A 21,030-nucleotide genomic window follows, 5' to 3' on the forward strand; every position below is an offset into this window, starting at 1 on the left:
GAAAATCTACTCCAGAGTTCCAGCAAATCCCACACAACCGTTGTTTTACATTTTATGTAAAAAAGAAGAATTAATCTTATATCTTTCATCCCCACCTTTAGGTCTAGTTAGGGTTTAGAAAACTCTTTTGTTGTTGTTTACATGTTAGTTTTTATGGAAAAGTAGGTCCAAATGTGTGTGTTCACATCAGAATCTGCTGGTTTTCCTGTAATATTTGCAACGTGGAAACGTCATCTTTAGTCAGTTTTAGTTAAACGTTGATGCTTTCATCTACAACTCATCCAAAATTACAATTTTATCTCAAAACTTGACCCATTTTTTTATTTAAATAACAGCTGAGTTACCGATTAGGACATTAAAGTCTGCAGCCTCCTCAGTCAGCGCCATTAATCCCCTCCTTTACTCTTTCATCCCTCCCTCCGTCTCCCCTGCAGGTGCTTTGTTGCTGGGCGGTTTCCTGTACAGCTGGCAGTTTCCCCACTTCAACGCTCTCAGCTGGAACTTGAAGGAGGACTACTCCCGCGGCGGCTACCGCATGATGTCCGTCACCCACCCCGCCATGTGCCAGCGGGTGGCGCTGCGCCACAGCTTGGGTCTGATCGCGCTGTCGACCTTGGCGCCCGTTCTCGACGTCACCACCTGGACCTTCCCCATCATCTCCTTACCCATCAACCTGTACATCAGCTACCTGGCCTTCCGCTTCTGTCACAAGGGAGACCGAAACAACGCTCGCAAGCTCTTCTTCTGCAGCCTCTGGCACCTGCCCATGCTGCTGCTGCTGGCGCTCACCTGCAAGAAGCCCAGCAGAAATCAGCAAGATTCAGCGCCTTCACCCCTCCCACTGCCGGCTAATTAGCGTCATCACGGCCCCGAAACCTTCAAAACAAAACCAGGACCCTTATTTTAACCACAAAAGTCCTTCAGACTCTGTGTGATGGACATGATGTTTGGCCTGTGTTTGATTTCAGGAAATGAGCCGGAAAAATTGGAAAAAAAAAAAAGACTTCTTAAATCAGGTTGTAATCATTTGAATGTGTGTGTGTGTGTGTACTGTAAATAATCTGTATTTATTTATAAAGGGTCTCACCAGTTCCTCTCCATGTTGTACATGACTGATGTTGGATGACGTTGTACGGTAACTTACAGATCCACGGAGGTGTCTGCAGACGCTGCGTTTCTCAAGTGCAGATCGCTGATTAACTCTTTGATTTTTAATGAGAGTAAAATTAGGGCAGTTTTTATTTAATTCTCATTACTTGACGGTTTGTAAACCTGCAGTTTGCTTCTTAGCAAAACCACCTAAAGATGCTTTAATTCAACATGCGCCATTCTTTACCGCCTGTGAGATTCAAGGGCAAATAAACACTTTATGATTATAACGTGTCTCTTGTCGTCATATAGTCCTGTCAACATCCAGCAGACATGTCATACTTATCAGATAAGAGCTTGTTAGGTCGTGCTGACTCAACACGCACATTGTGTATGGATTTAAGTATCAATTATGACCTGGGTGGATTTCCTCCCTTTAAGCATAAAAGTCCAGCTCTATTTAGCAGGCCACCTCTGCACCTGTCAGTCAACATGTGCTCCCCTTCAACCCTTTATCCCTAGTTTTGGTTTTCAGTTACATTTCCATCACCGCACTCGGAGAAACGAGCACCCACTTTCCCCCTTTGCGCTGCCATCCTCCCTTCATAAAAAGGGGGCACTGCTGGATTTAGCCAAGGCCAAAAGACCTGAAGCAGCGCGGTGTCCTCGTAAAGCGTCTGACCGGATACAGAGTTTCACATCGGAGGGTGAGAGTGGAGCGATGGAGCCAGCTGTTGCAGTGAGGAGGGGGGGAAAAAAATCAAATGCAACCTGTGTAGAGATAGAATGTCGTTTCTGACCTCAGTGGCTCAAAGTGATGTCCTGTCATGCTTTACAACATCCGCTGCTGCAGAGGTGCTCTGCTGACTCTCAGCTCTGCCCTCTTTTGTTTCTTAAAACTTTTCTGCTGCTTCCTGAAGCTGTTTCAGACGTGTAGCTGAGCTGCTGCAAACATCATTCATCACATTGTGCAAGTGAAATAATCATCCAGCATCTGAGATTAAGGTAAAGTCTCACTTTTACATTAATATTAAGTAAAGGTTTTGGACAAGTTATCAAAAAAAAGGAGCTGCTCAAAAAGATTTGTTGCAGACCAGCATTTTTATTTTCTGCTAGATTAAAAGTTGGTTTTTGGTTTGTATTTCTCTAAGATGTTATTTTGATGAGCTATTATTAAATTGTACTTATTTCTGCAACAGACCTCATAAATTGTCTTAAAATAAATATATTTTTATTTTATTTTGAAAATGTGTAATCTTGAACTTATATATGTATTTATAACTCAGCTTCTGATGTGTTACATGAACAAGCAGGTGACTGCTATATTAATTTAATTTAATCCATTATCAAACGGGATAAATAAGAAAAAAGCTGCTTTTCTCCTCTTTTCTGCACATTGAACTACAAGTTTCTCCTTTTCTCTGTTAACATCATTCACTTAGTTGCCCCTGTCAGTGCCAGACGGAATTTCAAGGTCGTCATCAAAGTAAAGAGAGAAATGTGTCTGTAAACCAGTTGAGCTTTCTGCTGCGAGCTGGAGTATCCACACCGGGTCAGACTCGCGCCACTGCGGGGAAACTGCACAACAGCTCGGTTTCCACGCGGGACCCTTCCCACACACACTAAAGAAGTCTGACCTCTGGCCTCACTACAAAGGTTGGTTGCTCCATATAAATATATACTTTGAGTGAAAGTACCAAAATCTGTGTGGTAAATACACTCGGGAGGGGGTTTTAAAATGGGGGAAAAAAAGTAACTGATTTGTTTCGTTGCGTGAAAGCAGGCAACAGGTCACTTTCCTTTTGCTTTACAGTTTCACGCGCAAGTCACGTTTTCTTCAACACATAAATGTATTTAGGTGACATTTTGGCTTCAGTTTGGCTTCCCTCTCCATGGCTGAAAAAAAGGTAATTTTTAAAGCATATTTGAAGTTTTAAATGGTTTTACGGTATTAAAACAGAGAGAGTTGCTTTGTTTTTTCTTTTAACAACAGGTTTAAATGACAGGTCTGGTCCGAGTCAGTGACATGTTGGATAGCTTCGTGTTTCTGTTTCCTCTTCCATGAAAACGATTCAACACAAAGAATTTAAAGTAATACAAAAATCAGTCGCGCTTTAAAGACAATTTGTGTTTTTTTTTTAAAAGGAAGAATAGAGTAGTTCACCCATGTTTTTAGCCATTTTTGTTAGCTTCAAGTTTTTCCGGGACATTGTTGCGATTACAAGTAAAAGTTAGCTTCATAATAAATAAATGCCTAAAAAAATTAGTTTAAAAATATTTATCCACTGTAGCAACTTTTTACTCACAAATCTTGTTTTCTAAAAAAAAAAAAAACTTTTTTACCCTCCGTTTCTATTATTTCCCGTTAATATGAAGCAGAAGGACCATTAGAAAACATCTTTTAGTTTTTTTTATAGACTATATACTAGACCCGGTGTAACAGCCTTATGAATAATAATAACAAGAATTTCGGTGATATCCTCATAATCTGTATGTTAACAAAAAAAAAATATATATATATAATTAATACTAAATGACTGAATTAACAAAAAAAAATTACATTTATTTTGTCTACTTTTGAAAAAGCTTTTCCAGTTCTTTTCATCTACCTTTATAAGAACTCAAACAAAATCTCTAAATGCATAAAATCCTATAGAAACTTTTGAAAATTTCTATTTATTGGTCTACTAGTTTATTAATTCTCGCTGCAGCTTTTTTTTTTTCTTTTTGCAGCTACTGGGGGCTCTTTAGTTTATTATATTTATTCATACTGAAACAAAGTTTACACAAATAACATGCCGACTATAAACGTGTAAAAACAAATCCGACTGAAACGTTCATAATTCGCCTAAACTTTCCTGAACAAGTTAGTCCACGGGGACACACAGAAACCTCAGTTAATTGCTAAATAAGAAAGTTTTCCAAACTCTCAGCAGAGTCCGACACGCGCTTCATTTCCATCCCGAGGATCCCACGGCGGGGCCCGCCCATGCTCTTCTCTGATTGGTCCGCTTCCGTTAATAAACGGCTGTGCATTTACATTCCGGGTTCTGATTGGCTGAAGCTGCCGTCATTCATACGTGTAGGTCTCTATAAGCGCCACAGCTCAACCAGCTGCTGTAACAAACCTGAGATGAGGCTGGAGCGGCTCCGCGGAGCTTCTGACGCAGCTCGAGAGTTTGCCCTCGTTCAGCCTTAGTTATGATGAAAACCAAATTCCTCAATGCCTTTTTTCATTCCTGGATTTATCCATCTGCTCGACTACATTCAGAGTAGTTTTTTTATTCGTCAGTTTTTATTTATGTTTTTTTTTTTTAGTTTGAGGTGAGCATGTGGCTCATTTTGCGCGGATTGCAGAGGTGCCACCGGGAGTGAGTTTGGCAAATATGCGCCGCTGGGATTTGATTTCCAACCAAAAGGCTTATGGAATATAGCCTGGTTTGCCACAGTCTGTATGCCTTCTGGTCCAGCCCCGTGAAGAAGAAACTTCTCCTACTCAGCATCATGTTTTTAATCTGGGTATACATGCTGTACTCCTGCGTGGGCTACTGCTCCAACATGCCAAGTCTGGTGGTGGAGGGTTACCGGGGCAAGGAGACTGCGTCTGCGCTGGGCAAGAGGACAGAAAGCAGCAGGACGGACCTGGTGTCCAGACTGCTGTCCAAGCCACAGCCGTGGGAGGATATAGAGAGTGACTACGAGGAGCCGTCTATCAGGACCGCCGCGTCCAGAGACCTGCTCAATAACGAGCTGGAGACGGAGCGCGCCGAGGACTGGGACGAAGTGCGCGGAGATCCGCAGAGAGCCCCGGATCCCAGCGCCATGTCCAGCTTCTCCAACGGCTCCGGGAGCAAGAAGCTGCCGCAGGCCATCATCATCGGGGTGAAGAAAGGTGGCACCCGGGCTCTGCTGGAGTTCCTGCGTGTGCACCCAGACATCAGAGCCGTGGGCGCGGAGCCGCACTTCTTCGATCGGAACTACGAGAACGGGTTGGAGTGGTACAGGTAAAAATCACAGCTTCCTTCTTTTATACATTCTAACACTAAATGGGAATAGTTTTATAATACTTAAAGTGCTTTTTATTATCCGATGGGAGGAAATGGTCCTGCGGTGCTGCGGAACAGAAGAGATGCTGACGCTCCTCCGTGCGCCAACGCGCTCCCTTATTAATGGATAATTATTCGTCTCAGATCCAGATTCCACATCATTTAATGTGTTTTAATTCTCCTTTCAAATAATATTCGATACAAACAAATCTAATTAACCAATATTTGGTTTATTTTGATATATATTAAACAATTATCCATGAAATGTGAAGTTTGGGAAACGAACTAAACACGCGCTGCGTGTGACCTCTGCTGTTTGCTCGCACAGATTAGACCCATTTTTTAATGAACTCTTTAATTGTTAGGCTTGATTGCACAGTGAATCGATCGTGCATGTAATTGTGTTTGGAGAAAATTGCCATTTTGACGCTGGGTGGGGTGTGTGTGTGTGTGTGTGTGTTGGGGGGGGATTAGTGCGGACGGGGCCCGAGCTGGTTCTGCGATGTGCAGTGATCTCTGTTGGACACAGCGCAACACTGCACCAGCAGCCTGGCGCGTCTCCGTCAAGTTTACACTTTGAATTGGACTTTTTCCTCTTTGCTATTTAAAGATTGGATTATTAATAAATTGGATGAGGACTTGGAGTTTGAATTTAAGTCCAACCTGAAGCTCGTGAGCGTCTGATTTTTTTAATATCTTGGGAACAAAAAAAAGTTTCTGATCCTGGTTTGATGAGACAAAACTAATTCCTTTTGAACAATAAAAGATAAAAACAGCTTTGAACCGAATAATGTCTCCAGATCTGAAAGGCTTCATGTAGTTTGGACCTTTTTTTTTTTTTTTTTTGTGACAACTGGCTCCACAGGCCTGAATGTTGAAAGGAAAAGGGGGAACAGGACCAAGTGAGGGGGCTTTGTAGAACAAAACTTCTTCTGAGGTTGATCAACTAACTTTATTCCGTCCATTTGCATCACAAAGGGTAAATCTAATGAGCTGAGGGACTGCTGAGTTTAATTACCTCACTTGGCTGGTCACAAACTTTTCATTTACCAAATGAAATGAAAATAAAATGATCTCTGCTTGAGTTGGACTCATCTTCCATCAGTTTTAAGTTGATTAAGGCTTGTAATTAAAAAAAAAAAAAAACTGATCCAGGTTAAATTATAGCTAATAAGCGCAACTGATGGCCTGATCGATTTATTGATTTTCTTTATATTACCATTTTAAATGGAAAATTTTCAGCTTTAGTATCTAATTAAAGCTAATTTATCTAGTTTTGTTTTTTTTACATATATATAATTTATATATTTTTATAAATAAAAAACATAGCTCTTGCAGTAATATTTTCCTTTTGATTTCCACACAAACAGCTTTATTAAACATGCGAGACGTGGAAGTGGGCCCAGTTATGTTCCACCTAATTAACAGGAATAAAAGAGCTGAACATGAAGTGTTGGTAGTTTTCTTTGACTTGCGTGATGTTCACGCGCCTCCTCTTGATGGAAACTTTGAGCAAATTTACTGGTTTAAGTTTGTTTTTTAACTCAAGTTTCCAACTTTTCTGGACTCAAAGCGGAAAAACTTCTGCTTGCTTTTAAGGCAGTGAAATCTAACACTTTGAGAAGTCGTATTGATCTTTTTCTAATAAGTGTAAGCTTGTACACACGCACACACACATCTGATTTATTTATCTGTGTGTGTGTGTGTGTGTGTGTGTGTGTGTGTGTGTGTGTGTGTGTGTGTGTGTGTGGGTGTGTGTTTTGTCTTCAAAATCAAAACATGCTGGAAATCTTTTCCTGTTTGTGAGTGTTTGATGTGACAAATTGTGGATGTGCCAAACAGAAACCCGTTTATTTGTGTTTCTCTGGCAAAACTTCAGTCAGGTTTTTTGTTTTAGAGCAGAAAAATCTGTGATGACAAACTTTTATGGAGGAGCTGAAGTAAGAAATGCATGTTTGCATGAAACAGCAGCAGTTTGGTTTTTATTTTCTTGCAGGAAAAGGGAAAAACTACTTTACTCACTGATCCTTCCAACCGTCCCGTTACTAGACCAGATATGTGAGATGGGGGAGGCAGACGGAACTTTCCACACAGAAGCCAAACGGCACTGAAATAAATTCTGTGCGATCTAATCGTGGTCATTTATGGAGTGTGTTTTGTGTCTGCGGTTGTGCAACTCACCTCTCCTTGTTTGTTCATTTGCACTATCGCCCTGGTGTCCACCATTGTAGCCAGCTTTCACCATTTTACCCCCCCCCCAAACGCCCCGCCTCGCCCCACACCCTCAACGGACACACATTTAGGGCTGGAATGCCAGCAAATAAATGCAGCCATAGAGAGCAGGAAAACGGCGGAGGAGAGGAGGCTGGAAATGAAAGGAGGTGGAGATAACAAGTCTTATTGTGAATCTCTGATGTTCTTTGACAGTTTTTATTTGCGCCAAAGACAAACACATGATTCATGCGTTTGACCGAGGGGTCCTTGTATCAGGAGGTACACATTTTCACAGTGAGGTCATGCATGAATCGGCTCGTAGGAACACACACATTCACACACACAGAGAGAGAGAGAGAGAGTCAAAGCTCAACAGGCCTCTGTGACTGAATGTGAACGGGACGGTTCATTTCTTTTCTGTTTGCACCTGTTTGATCGTGTGAAAAGTCTTAGAAAGTGCAACTGGTGTTATCTGATAAAGAAAAAAAACCAAACTATCTTAAGTCCACAAATGAGAGTCAACACATCAATTCTTGAAAACAACCTGAAGTTCTCTCAGCTTTTGTCACAGCAGCATCTTTACCTTTTTTTTTTTTTTTTTTAATCTGCTGTTTATTTTTTCCCAAAGAAATGTGACCGATTAACCACAGAAATAAAGAAAAAGATGAAGAAACATCAGAGGCAGAGGTGTCCTCCTGAAGGCAAAGAAGAAAAAAGAACTTTTGAGTGTCCATTTATTTGGTTTGTTGCAACATTCAGGAGCAGAAAAAGCTCAATTCTCTCATCCCAGTTTTTTTTTTTTTTTTTACCCATTTCATTGCAGTTTATTAGAAATAATCTCCCCGCAGCTGCATCCAAACCAGCTGAAACGTCCCCTTCTCCCACTCTGCTGCTGGTTTCCTGGTCAAAACGACTGTTATTGACTGCAGTCCTCATGTCGTCCTGTCAGTCAGCGGCGCTTGTTGCTCTCTTCATATTCCGTTTAGCTCTATTGGCTCTGAAGGGGCTTTGATATTTAATTGCCGCGTTGTGGTTTTGCTGTCGTGTCGCGGACTCTGGTCTGAGCTCAGTCAGTCCCGAGCGCCGCTGATGCTGTTTGCTCCACCCTTACAGCAGCACGTTGGAAACGAGTGTATTTACAGAGTTTACAGCCTCGGGGTGGTGTGAAATTTACTGGATGGCGGTGTTATGTTTGTAATCTTTTAAAGCTAAATTGAACTGGTTGCTGATCACTGCACTGAAACATGCTTCAGTTTTTTTTAAAGAAGTGCAGCTTCATCACGATGCAGCCGATCCACTGGAGGCCACACGGTTAACTAGACGACCTTCAGTGTCTCGTCTTGTGTGATGTGGTTTGGAATCAAAGGTTCGGCTCCAGTTACTGTCAAGAGAGCGGTGGGGTTGAGTTGGCGCCACCCCAGAGCAGGATGTCTCTCTGGTCAACCTCTGTATCTAGACTGAGATAAAAGTCTGGAGGTAAACAGACATGCAATGCAGCGGCAGAGGAAGCTACTTATAGAGCCACAATAAGGACAAGTGGTGCATTGTTGACCTCAAGGAGAAAAAAAAAAAACTTCCACTATCAGACTTGGCTTGCTTGAAGATGTCTGCACTGTTGGCTGTTATCACCCCCCCCCCCCCCCCCCCCCCCCCCCCCCCCACTTGTGGTTTTCGAGTCAGGCTGCAGCTCCCGGCCATGTCAGGCGCAGTTCTGGATGGGCGCTCTGCCTTTTATCTGCTCGCTGCAGGGGCGCTCTTATTTCCACGCAGGTGACCCGTACGTTCTGTGTTGCCACTGACCTCGCCCTTCCTCCTTCCTCTCGAAGGCCCAACATGGCCACCTGGTTCCTTACAGCGCCACTGAAAGGAATCAAACCAGCAAAAAAAAACAAAAAAACAAAAAAAAAAACATCCACTGAGGATGTTTGCATACATTGTTAAAGGTCTGAGATGTTTTTTCTTTTCAATTTGAACAGGCTCAGCTGTGAAACTAACAAATAATCTTTGTGTTCTGTCACAAAAGCCTGAAACCCTCAGACACGGTACACAAATGTCACCATAGACCGGCTCCTCGGGGACGGTCCGTATTGATCGGTCAGGCCTGATTGGAGGTAATGTGTAGAAATGGGTTAAGGGCTTTTGACTGGGGTCAGACCCGCGTCTGCTTGCTGACAAAGTCTGTGTGACGATGACCATCTGCAAAGCTGCAGGACGCCGCAGGCATTCAGAGTCTGAGGAGGATGATGGCACTTTTCCACCAAACTTTAGCAGATTTATGCAGATAAAGGAGGTGCTTTTGTGTTGTCCAGTTGCGCAGAGGACAAGCCGGCATGCAGATGATTAGATGCTTTGATTGCTTCCTGATTCCTGGAACTCTGCAGCTCCTCGGAGACTGAGCGCCTGGCCAGCCAACCGTCCAGCTGACAGCAGGTTCACATCCTCTCCTCAAATCCTCCATCACAGAGGCCAACATGACAAACAGTCCCTGTTCTCCTAAACTTCCACCTCCCAGCTCCTTCCTGAAACATCGACACGCCGTTCCACATTCTCCAGCTGTGCACTTGTGCCACCGATGTTTAAGAATAGCGTCACATGTCATGCTCGGTTTGTCCGCTCCCTGGGCGGGGCTCTGCTTGGAGGCCTCGCTGACCGCTCTCCCTTTGGTCAGCGTGGAAAGAAAGGAGGCTCGCTGTCCCTGCCGCCTAAGCTGGCATGGCCTGTTTGAGAACACACAGCGACCAGGGGGTGGAGAAAGGGAGAAAAGGCGGCTTTCATTCCCAAATTACAAGCGGTTAATAGTGAAAGGAGAGACCTGTGGAGAGGGGGAGTGGCAGCGCTGTGCCTCCTCGCTGCCTTCCTCCTGGTGTCCAGTGACACACCAGCACAGACAATATGGCTGCCGCAGACAAGAACCTCCCGCTGTAGCAGATGATAAAAGAGCAGCCTGACAGGAAGTTGCCGTCAAAGATTCACACACTTCTGAATTGACAAGGATGATTTAAGCAGGAAAACACACACACACACACGAAGAGAAAAAGAAAAAAAGCGTGAACTATTGTTTGTGCTCGTTCACTTCGGAAGCTGCTCCATGTGACTGCTGGTGTGTGTTCGCTTTGTCTTCCCCCTCCTTTAAGGATGAAGTTAAAGCATTATGAGACAGCCAAGAATAGCACACTGGCAGAGAACTCTAATGAAGCAGTTTTAGACGGAGAAAGAAAGCGCAGGATGGGGAAAAAAAAAAAGAAGCAGCGAACAAGTCCTCCCTCTGTGCTGCGTGTCAAGTAGTCCGCGCCTAACGAGGTGATAATTTGGATGTTTTTACATATGTCAGAACAAAACCAGACATCCTCCCTCTGGTCATTCACTGCTGCTAAGTAAACACACACAAAAAAAATCACCTGGAGGCCGAAGAACACACACGCTGATATTGTTAAACTCATTAAAAGCAGGTCAGTTTGATAAGTTCTCGCTGCTTTCTGAGGAAGCTAAAGGAAGAGAAGTGGTTGGAGGAAGAGGATGATATGATGATGGTAAACCTGTAAAGCTGCACTTGTCCCAGGTATAAGGTCCCAGAGGTAACCATTAGGGTGTTGGAGAGTGTGTCTGCCTGTGGGAGAGAGGACACACACGCAGACAGAGAGCAACTGAGGTCCCCGAAGGTTTCCATTAGCCTGGCAGTAAAAGAGCAGAGCTCATTAGAAGCCCTGAGTCGTCTCTCCACCCCGGCTGCTTCATACTAGTCGCTCTCTCCATTTAGATGTACTCCCAGCGCAGTCGGCTCTCTCATAAGAGCTGTAAAAACACTTCAGCTTTAACTCTAAGACAACCTGGCCGCACTCTACTCAGTGCCAATTATTTTGCACCATGCAAAGGCTATTTTTCTTGTCTCGTTAAACAGTTTGAATCAGCAGGCGGCTGCAGGAACTGCACTGACTGCTGCACCAGTCATATGAGCTTTTTTCTGCCAAAACGCAGAAAAGCAGGAGAAATAAATCTCTACAATGTGTTTATCTTAAGTAAAAGAAAATATACGTCTTTAGTGTTCCTTAAAATGTCTTTAATGATAAATTTCATTAAATATGTGTATTTGGACTTTATTGTAACTAAATTACTAATCTGACTTTCAGAAAATACGGCATAAATAGATGTTTATGTAGAATTTAATCAAGATTAAAAAAGTTAAAAAAAAAAAAAATATTGTGCATTAGATGAGTCAGTAGTGTATTAAACTGAACATGTAAATATATCAAATTACACACTGGACTGTGCGCAGTGACTTCCACTTAAAGGTACCACTGCCTGATTCAGTATGATACAAAAATATGATTGGATATGAGCAAAAACATCTAAACCAAGCAAAAAAAATGATTTGATTTGTTTTTATTTCATTGTGTTTTCTTTTTTTGCAGAATTAAATGTTTTTATTGCCATTGCAGCTGTGCAGTGACATTTTTCTGCAGTGCAAGTGACTACAAAGTATAGCATTAATAAAGAAAATGTTAAAGATAGAAGTACTTAGAAGAACTTTTGTTTCAGAAAACACAACAATGAAATGGAAAAACAGTTAAACCAGAATTTGCATATGAAAACAGAAACACAACAATCACATGAATGTAAAACAGCAGAACAAAACTCCATTAAAACTGACACTTTTAGAAAATACAGCCACAAACATGTTTTAGAAAATAAAGTATTTAATAGGAAAACAACAGAAAAACAACTTTAAAACCAAAACACTGTAATTTCATAATAAAACAAAAAGTTTCCATGTTTTCTTAATTTAGCTTTTTGTTTTTGTTACGGTGCTTTTTAAAGTATTTCCATTATTGTTTAGTTGTTTTCTTTTGTTTTTTTGTTTTAAAAAAAAATAGTTTTCTGTTTTGCCTTGCCGTCTACGACGTTACTGACTTTAGTGTCATTGTGTTTTCTGAAATGTTGCATGTTTTTATTTTCTTTCCCTTTACTCGCTGTTGTGTTTAACACCTCAGCACCCTGCACACAACACCCCCTTTCATTTCGCCAGTGACTGACACAACGCCACTCTTTTTACGTGCTGCAGGTGTCTGCAGTAAAAAAAGAAAACATGCATCCACTCTCAGCTGTTTTACGTCCAGAATAGCTAAAAACGATGAGTTAAATGCTTTGTTTCCCATCCATCCATTCACCTCTTTCCAAAACCAGTACATAAACACTTCAGTCTTTCATTGAAAAGGAAAAATAAATTCCAGACAGTAATAACTACCTTAATCTGGCATAAAAACAGGATTTCTAATTGGGTTGCTGTCTGATTTATTACAGGATTCAAATCCATAGAAAAGTATAGGATTACCTGAGGAATTTCTAATGCCACACTTTCCATCTCTGAAAGGAGCAGGTTAATTGTCACGACCGGTGCCGTCTCATTCATTATGGCTAATTATATGTTGCATGTCGGCCTGTCTTTGGGAATTTGTAAAGCATTAACCTGCAACGACAGCTGCAGGATGAGCACCGGAGGCAAAATAATCACCCAAACACACAGGAAGATGGTTTTTTCTGCTGACTGAGTGACATACAGTAGAGGGGGGAAATCCCCACTCACTTGCACACACACACGCACACGCACACTCTGTAGTTCACCTGTCTTCAAAAAGGTGTGCAGGCAGTTACGGATGACAGCCAATTCAAACAGGATGCAAAGCAGCTCGCTCACTCACTCTGTGTCAGTGTGTGTACGTCTAGGGAGTATGGGGGGGGGTGGAGGCATGTATGTTCTTCTCCAGTCTGTTTCATCTTTTATTCATCTTTGCTGTAGCTAGATCAAGGAGTCATGTGCCTCCTGGTGCACGTCAAGTGTCAGGAAATCAGTCAGAATGGCTGAGTCTGCCTTACACACCCACGCGACAACACCCCGAAATGCTCGCTCACACACACACACACACACACACGCCTGCAAGTCTTCACCTGCAGGTTCTCATTGTTGTTCGCCCCCATTGTTTCTATATTCTTTCACAGTTCATCGCTTTACTTCGTCCCAGCCGTCAAGCAGTTGCACCCTGACGCTGATGGAGTGGTGGAATGTGTGGCTAGCTTCGAGCTAACACCTTCCGCAAACACGCTCAGCAAACACTCTGATTAGAGAGGATTACGAGTGCTAAACAAATTCTCGGGAGTATCACCAAAGCGGTGGATTTCAAAGCGAGCGTGTTTGCTGGCCGAGGCTCAAACAATGAGTCGCCCGATGGCCGCGGCAGCATCAGGTGACGCGTCTTGTATTGCGTGTCAGACAAAGTGGTGAGATATTGTGTTAAGTGTCGCTGAAACGATGGGATCTTTCATCTTTCTTTCTTTTAAAAAGAGCCAGACAAATGAAGCGTTCTGGGCAACATCGTTGAATAGAAAAGGAAGAGAAAAGAAAGAAAGAAAAGGACGGCACTTCTGAAGGAATGCTGTTTCCCAATTCATGATGGGACTGGGAGGAGGTATTGCTATTTTCTGCTCTCCGCCATCCCTTTCACCAACTCCTCTGTTTTATTTATGCCACATGGTGGGCTCCTTCGCTTTGCTGCAGTGTTATTAACACTTAGTAATTCCAAGCAGCCATCTATGGCCGAGATCCATGGTGGTTCCAGACCTGAAACATCCTTGTGGCTCTGCTTTTTCCCTCTTATTTTCCACAGAGAATGGGGGGGAGCATCAAATCTACATGAAACAGATTTCTTTTTGAGAGGGAAAATTGATAGTTTCTTATAAAATTGAATAATTTGTGCTTGTCGCGCCTCTACGGTGCTGCCCATCATACGGCAACCACGATAGTGTCGCTGAGGAATGTTTCAACCTCACTTAAGTATTTTCAGGACGTACCGCTGAAGAGGGGGGCTGACATGTAGTCCAAGACATAATATGTGGTTTTTAGTTTCTGTTTATTTATTCTGCTGTACTACTGTCTGATGTTGCCTCCAAAACCCGGCTGGTTTGGAGCCCAAAACCAATCTGGACAATCTCTGACCGCAAGGCCCGACTCTGCTTCTCCCACTTGTTGATTCATCGCTCCTGTCATTCACTTTGCATCTCCTCCACAGCCAGAGCTGCAGGAAGGTCTGCGCTGACAGAGCATGCAGCTCCCCAGTTTTAGTTAGAAATGATGGATGGATGGCTTGCATCTGGTGGGTTAACTGTTTTGTTTACTTGAGAGGTCAGTAGATTCCCAGGCTGCTCTGAGATGGTGCAATGTCTCGTGGAGTTCAGGGGTCTGGGAGCTGCATTCATCAACCAGATCAGGATTTCCAAATCCAGCCAGAGTGTCAGCATGCTGTTGAGCCATATTCCTCATACTTATCCCCCCCCCCCCCCTTTTTTTGAAGACCTTGTTAGTAAAAGTCTTTCATGTATTGTGAAACCAAAGCCTTTATGAGTGTTTTTCATTTTTCCAATTGTAACCAAAGTACTTACAAATTTGAGACTGTCTCAGTCATCCAGCTTTTAGGGAATTTGAAAAATTCCGCCTCATTTTGGGTCTGTCGGTGGACTAGCAACTGTTGGCGAGGCTGTAAGCCTTTCTAAACATACTCTGTTTCATCAAGCAGCGCAGATAGAGCAGAAAATAGTCAGCAGTAGCGCCAGTCATACTGACAGGCACAAAAACGTTCCCAGTAATCGGAGGAGGAATCAGACGGCTTCCCTCCTTATAGCTGCACGATATGCTCCATCCATGCAGGGCTCTGCCATCCAGGTCTGAGTGTGTGATACTAGGCTAGCATGAATTATTAATCCTTTTAGCAGACAGATGATTTGGGCGGGCTTCCACTCAACCACCTTCCTGAGTTTCCAGTGACACCATTATTCAGTGAAGCCAGTTAATTTGAAACCTCAGTCTGATAAGGTTGATGAGGTCGTAACGTTGCACACAGGTGCTAAATATACGTGCAGACATGGAGACTTAGCATGTGCTGTGATGTGCGTATTATTATTTTTTTCGTTCCCCCTCCAAATTATCCCCCAAAAAAACCTGAGACACATATGGATTCACACAGACCCCCCTTTTTAGCACACACTCCTGGTAGATCTCAGCTTTTAAGGAGGGACTCTGGTTCTTCTCAACCAGGAAACGAATTGTCGGGAAGCTCTAAGTGTGTACACACTAACAGCTGGACCTCACTTCTAGTGCTTAAAAGCAACGCTCTTCTTCTTGTCTGCACCGGAGTGGCACAGAGGACCATGCCATAAACCACCTTCTTTATTCTTTTAATTTACAGCCAAAGTCATGCTCTGTGGTTGGATGTAATGTCAGACTGCAGGCAATGTGGAGCGTATTTCAAAATGCCTGGCTTCTGTATGAGCCTAAATAGTACTTTGAAAATATTTAGTGTGCCGACAGAGGCGTGCATGCCTGCCTTCCTTAGCAGTGGCCATAAAATATGTGTGTGTGTGTGTTTCATAAACCTCAACACTGATAATGAGCACATTTTTTATCTACCAGCAGCTCTTCCATGAATTCATGCATGCACCATCCATCATTCCCCCCTCGTCTTCCAAAACACACCAGTAAAAAGAGATTTGTGCATCAATATCAAACGAATTGTCAGCATTTTGTTGCACATTGTGCCCAAACTCGTCATCTGCAGGCTTGAAAAGCTCAAATTCAGGACACGTTTGACTTCAAATGAATAAGTGCTACTCAAGATCCTTATCTCTGAGTGAGGAATTAAGCTGTTTCTTTGTGTTTCCTGAAACGTCCACCACATCGGTTCATGAGAAGGGGCTTGGTTAAGAGGCCCTTGTTAGAAGGAACAGAGCCTTTCAGTGCCTCTTTCCTAATTTCCTCCCTCTTCTGCTTCCCACTTGTGAAGTGTCACTTTGCTAGTAGACCTCAAGCCTTGATTGCCAGGGGTCGAGTGAACCTTGCAGATCAATGGAAATGAAGGCAGTTTGAAGGGTAGAGGCTGTGTGTCACTATAAAGAAAAGATGTGGCTCTCCCCTGCTTGATTTAGCCGAAGAATAATTTGGTTTTCTTGTCTCAGATAGGTGTACGCTGTTGTTTTGGGTGGTGTTACCTCCCACGGGAAGACAACTCTTACTCCAGGGTCTTCAAGCCATAGAAACTGCTCCAGCTTAAACCACTCCCTCTTCTTCTCTGGTAGAAACAAAATGTCCTCTGATTTGTCTGTATTCAAATCCACAAACCCTAATTTGGGATTCAAATGCTTTTCAACATCCAGACATGTGAGACAATTGAAAAACCTTTTGTATCAAATAGAAAAATCAACAGATGCACCACCAAAGAGCTCTTTCTGCTTTTGTCTGTGAGCAAACCAGTCATTTTGTCAAAGATGCTGCGACACAGGCGGCTAAGTGGCAGCCCGTTATCATCAACTCAAACGTGACAGGAGGGAGGCAAAGGCATCAGACAGAAATAACCCGCTTCCTGCCTCCCGTTTCGCTCCGGCAGGGATGAGGAGTCTAAAAACGCAGGCCAAAGGGCCCCTCTGCCAGCCCTTGTTTGATGCCGTCGCTGACTAGGGCCTCTGCTTTCTGTCTTATCACTGCTTTTGGCATGTCTTTCAACTAGGGAATATTCTCAGAGGACGAAGGTGAGGAGGGGCAAAAACAAGAAAAAGTGCGCAGATACATACAATGAGAAAGCAGCAAGCAAACAGGGGCAGTTTTGTTTCATGATATCAGTTATTTACGGTAGTGTTGTTTCCAAAGCAGACAGTAGGACCCTGCGGAATTGTCGCTATCTAAGGGGAACAGGGTGTTTGGAGGGCAATTTTGGCACACGCTTCACTTAAGAGCCCTCCAAAAGGCTTCTCTGACTCGAGGTTGAGGGATGGAGAAGTGCTCCACTCATCTCCCCCTCCTCCTTTACCTTCCTCCTCCTCTATTTTCCTCCTCTCTACCCTGCCCCCATCCCCGCCCCTCTGCCCTGACCACTGCCCTGCTCACCCTTCCACTCAGGGACAATGGTGCACTTTGAAAGAAAAGCAGGAAAAAAGAGGAGCCCTGTGTCACAGAATTGCCTGTTTGCTGACGAAATCTTTAAAAGAAGAACCTCATAAATCAAAAAGGAACATAATAGGCATTGTTTCTCCAAGAGCTACTTGTCCCACTAAAATTCCCCTCCTCATGGCTTCTTTGGCAGCAAAGAGTGGGCAAAGTCAGAGGTGGAGGTTTTTTATTAGGGCTGTGCTTTTCTTGTAGAGTTGGCGCTTTTTTCTTTAGGAGTTTCCTCACCGCTTTCTTTCTCCCTTGCTGTCTGACCATCCCCTTGTTTTATGCTTCTGCAACCCCCAACACTACATGTTTAAAAAAAAGAAAAAGAAAAAAAAAAGGGATTCTCTGAGCTTGGATCAGCATAATCTATCACTATGCACATTGTAACTTAGGCCTCCTCCCTATCTCCACGCTGCATTGTCATGTTGAAATCGGATTAGGTGGGGAGCCATTTGCCTCTTCTGTTTGGCCCCGGACTCTTTTTGTATGTTGGCACAAGGAATGACAAAAAGCTTGCAGGCACTACTGCCATTGTGCATCGAGAGAATGACGAACAGTCAAGTCAAGCACGTTCAGTTTATTCTCCTTCAAGATATTCAAGAGGCACTGCATTAACTGTTTGAAATTGTTGCACTTTTTTTTTTTTGTATTTACTCACGTGTGTGTTTTCTTTTTTTCTTTCCCCAGACATGGTTTGCCTCTAATTATAATGCAGTATCTGCCTTGATTTCAATAGGCTAGTAATGAGCTTTTTTGGGGGGAAGCCTTCCATTCCCTGTTCGCTCCGGTGACGTGTCAGCAATCAAAATGATGTTATCATAATTAGATCACTGGCGCCGCATTAGGATTACACAAATCTGCCAAAACCATTTCCATAAAGCATTTTATTGGTTACCTGTATTAGCCAGGGCCTTTTCTCTTTTCCCCCTCCAGAGTCCCCCATTTCAGGGGGAGATTCCTTCTTGCTTATATGTGCATGGACGGAGAGCTGATGTCACATGAATTAACCATGAGTTAGATGGACATGAACTACATTCCAGCTTTTTTAGAGTAGTAGTAGGAGAAGCGATTGAAGCTCTGGGGAAGAATCGGAGGGTTCTGGTTGCACGGAAATTGTCCGGCATTGTAGCTTCGACATCTTTTACCTCTCAGCTTGCAAACGCATTGTGTGGGATTACAACAGATTTTGAATGGGATCTGCTGCTACAGTATTGTCAACACAAAGGCATATCAGCGTTCAAGCCCAAACAACAAAAGGCGGCTTCAGGGTGCAACAGAAATCTTATCTGTGTGAGTGTGTTCACCCTGATAGATCAGCGCCTTCAGTTATCTCCCTCTTGCTTTGTCTCTCTTGCACCATGTTGGTGCATCCTTTTGGTTTTTTTCTATGTCTTGAGTGTAAGTTGTTGCCTTTTCTGCTGTATATTGAACTGTTTTGGAGGGAAATCAAGGGTGGACGTTGCCTCTTTTTATTCTTTACACAACAGGTAAGATGTCAGAGCGTGCATGAGGCAGTAAATGATGCCAACCTGATTCGCTGTGAATTCTGCTGACAATATCTGCTCTTTTCTCACATTACGCTGACATTGTGTCAGGGAGCCCAGAAGGGTAAAATCACTTTGATGTCTGATCCGACTGTCGCCATGTATCGTCTAGAAAAGTTCAGGGTCGCATTGGGTGTACAAAAAAAAAAACCAAAAAAAACCCCAGCTTTCTAACAGCAGTCCATAATTTGAACCCCTTCCATCTGTTGAGAAGCAGAAACACATTTGATCCCAAGTAGATCACATGGGCTGGTTTTCTTCCTGGTCTGAGCGCCAAAAGGGAAAGCCGATCCATCTCTCAATGTCAGTCCAAGCGCTCTTATCGCTTCCACCATAATCTAGACGCTTGCGGTTGGTCACCGATTCTGAAACTTAATGCGGAGAGATCAGAGGGCATTCACTTTTCTTTCAGAACCAGTTTCTCTCAAATGCTGCTCGATTACACGTCTGCCTTTCTGTGTAAGGCTCATCAGCCAGCTTTCCGCCTCAAAACCAAAGCCACAGATTTTCTTTCTGCTACAAGCTGCGTCATCTTTCAGTACTGTTGCTTTTTTTTTTTTTTTGTTTTTTTGTGGGTCCGATATTGGGTGGGGCCCCATGGCACAAATTTGCCTGAGTCAGCAAAGCAGATTGGGTGGTATAAAGAGGGAGGGGGGATTTTTAATTGAGCCTGACCACTTTAGAACATTACATCCAGCAGTGGGGTTTGTGGAAAGCCAAGCTCAGGGAAGTCATGTTAGATACTACGAGTCGAACATACTGTGACTTCCTCAAGGATAAAAATATTATTATATTACATAATTCCAAATGTTGAATAATTTTGTGTTACTAGAGTGAGTTATAATCATTGAGGAGGAGAAGGATTTAGGAGAATGAGCTGAGGTGAGACAAACACAGCTCTTAATCCCCTAATAGGGTTGAAAGGAAGCTCGGCCATGTTTAGAAATTCCTTCAAAAGTACCCTTGTGTTTACGCTGTAAATAATGGTTTTCTGGTTTTTGCCAGGAGTGAGATATCTTGTAACCGGATAAGCTTGTTGATGTAGGAGAACTGCCTGCACTAATAGGTTTTCGAGCCCTTTAATAAGACTAAACAGGCTCAGTGAGTCATTGATTGCCGAACGCAGTGCACTCAATCAGCTTGATTACATTATGCAAGACTTTTCTCCGTCTTACCCTTCTCTTAACCTTCTTTTTTTTTTTTTTTTCCTTCTTTAGGGAGCTGATGCCGAAGACCCTGGAGGGCCAGATCACCATGGAGAAAACCCCCAGCTACTTTGTGACCAGAGAAGCTCCAGCGAGGATATCGGCCATGTCCAGGGACACTAAGTTAATCGTCGTAGTGAGGGATCCCGTCACCAGAGCTATCTCAGACTACACACAGACACTGTCAAAGAAGCCCGACATTCCCTCGTTTGAGAGTCTCACCTTCAAAAACAGGACTACGGGGCTCATAGACACCTCATGGAGCGCCATCCAGATCGGCATCTACGCCAAGCACCTGGACAACTGGCTGCAGTACTTCCCCATGGAGCAGATCCTGTTCGTTAGCGGCGAACGCTTGATCACCGACCCGGCCGGAGAGTTGGGTCGCGTGCAGGACTTTTTAGGTCTCAAGAGGATCATCACAGACAAACACTTTTACTTCAACCAGACCAAGGGATTCCCGTGCCTCAAGAAAGCAGAGGGCAGCAGCAAGCCGCACTGCCTGGGAAAAACCAAAGGGCGGACCCATCCCAACATTGACCCCGAGGTGGTGCAGAGGCTACGGGACTTCTACAGGCCCTTCAACATGAAGTTTTATCAGATGACTGGACATAATTTTGGTTGGGATTGACATGAAAGTCACGAAAGACTTTTTTTTTTTTTTTTTAAAGATTCATTGAGACATTTTTTTTTCTGTAAATCAATGGCAAGATGTGGAGAAATTGCTATATATATGTAAATGTACAGAAATCTATTTTATAATAATTTATTTTTTATTTCTAAGCAATTAATTCACTAAGCTGCCTAACCATATTTGTACAGAACAACCGACCCACATGTTGTTTTAACATTCCTCATCTTAGGTCTGAATTCTCCTGCTCCGCTCTCGTGGTCCTGTAAACTCAGAGGATTTACCGGTGCTTCAAAATGCAGATAATCAGCAATGACTGCAGTGGAAA

At 43.3% G+C, this 21,030-nt stretch overlaps 2 protein-coding genes across 2 annotated transcripts in view; both read left to right on the forward strand.

Moving 5' to 3' along the window:
• The window catches only part of cox10 (cytochrome c oxidase assembly factor heme A:farnesyltransferase COX10), a 37,980-nt gene extending 36,607 nt beyond the window's left edge, over nt 1-1,373 (forward strand). Inside the window, exon 7 of the mRNA XM_079260884.1 lies at nt 435-1,373. Coding sequence (XP_079117010.1) covers nt 435-856 — 422 coding nt within the window. The 3' untranslated portion in view covers nt 857-1,373. The remainder of the gene's footprint in view (nt 1-434) is intronic.
• Nucleotides 1,374-4,512: 3,139 nt separating this feature from the next.
• On the forward strand, nt 4,513-20,702 carry hs3st3b1b (heparan sulfate (glucosamine) 3-O-sulfotransferase 3B1b; the record flags this gene model as incomplete). Its single annotated transcript, XM_079260955.1, has 2 exons — nt 4,513-5,093; nt 20,084-20,702. The coding sequence occupies 2 exons, from the start codon at nt 4,513-4,515 to the stop codon at nt 20,700-20,702; spliced, it is 1,200 nt and encodes a 399-aa protein (XP_079117081.1).
• Nucleotides 20,703-21,030: the final 328 nt, after the last annotated feature.

The sequence above is a fragment of the Telmatherina bonti genome (genome assembly GCF_933228915.1).
Source record: "Telmatherina bonti genome assembly, chromosome: 21".
Lineage (NCBI taxonomy): Eukaryota > Metazoa > Chordata > Actinopteri > Atheriniformes > Telmatherinidae > Telmatherina > Telmatherina bonti.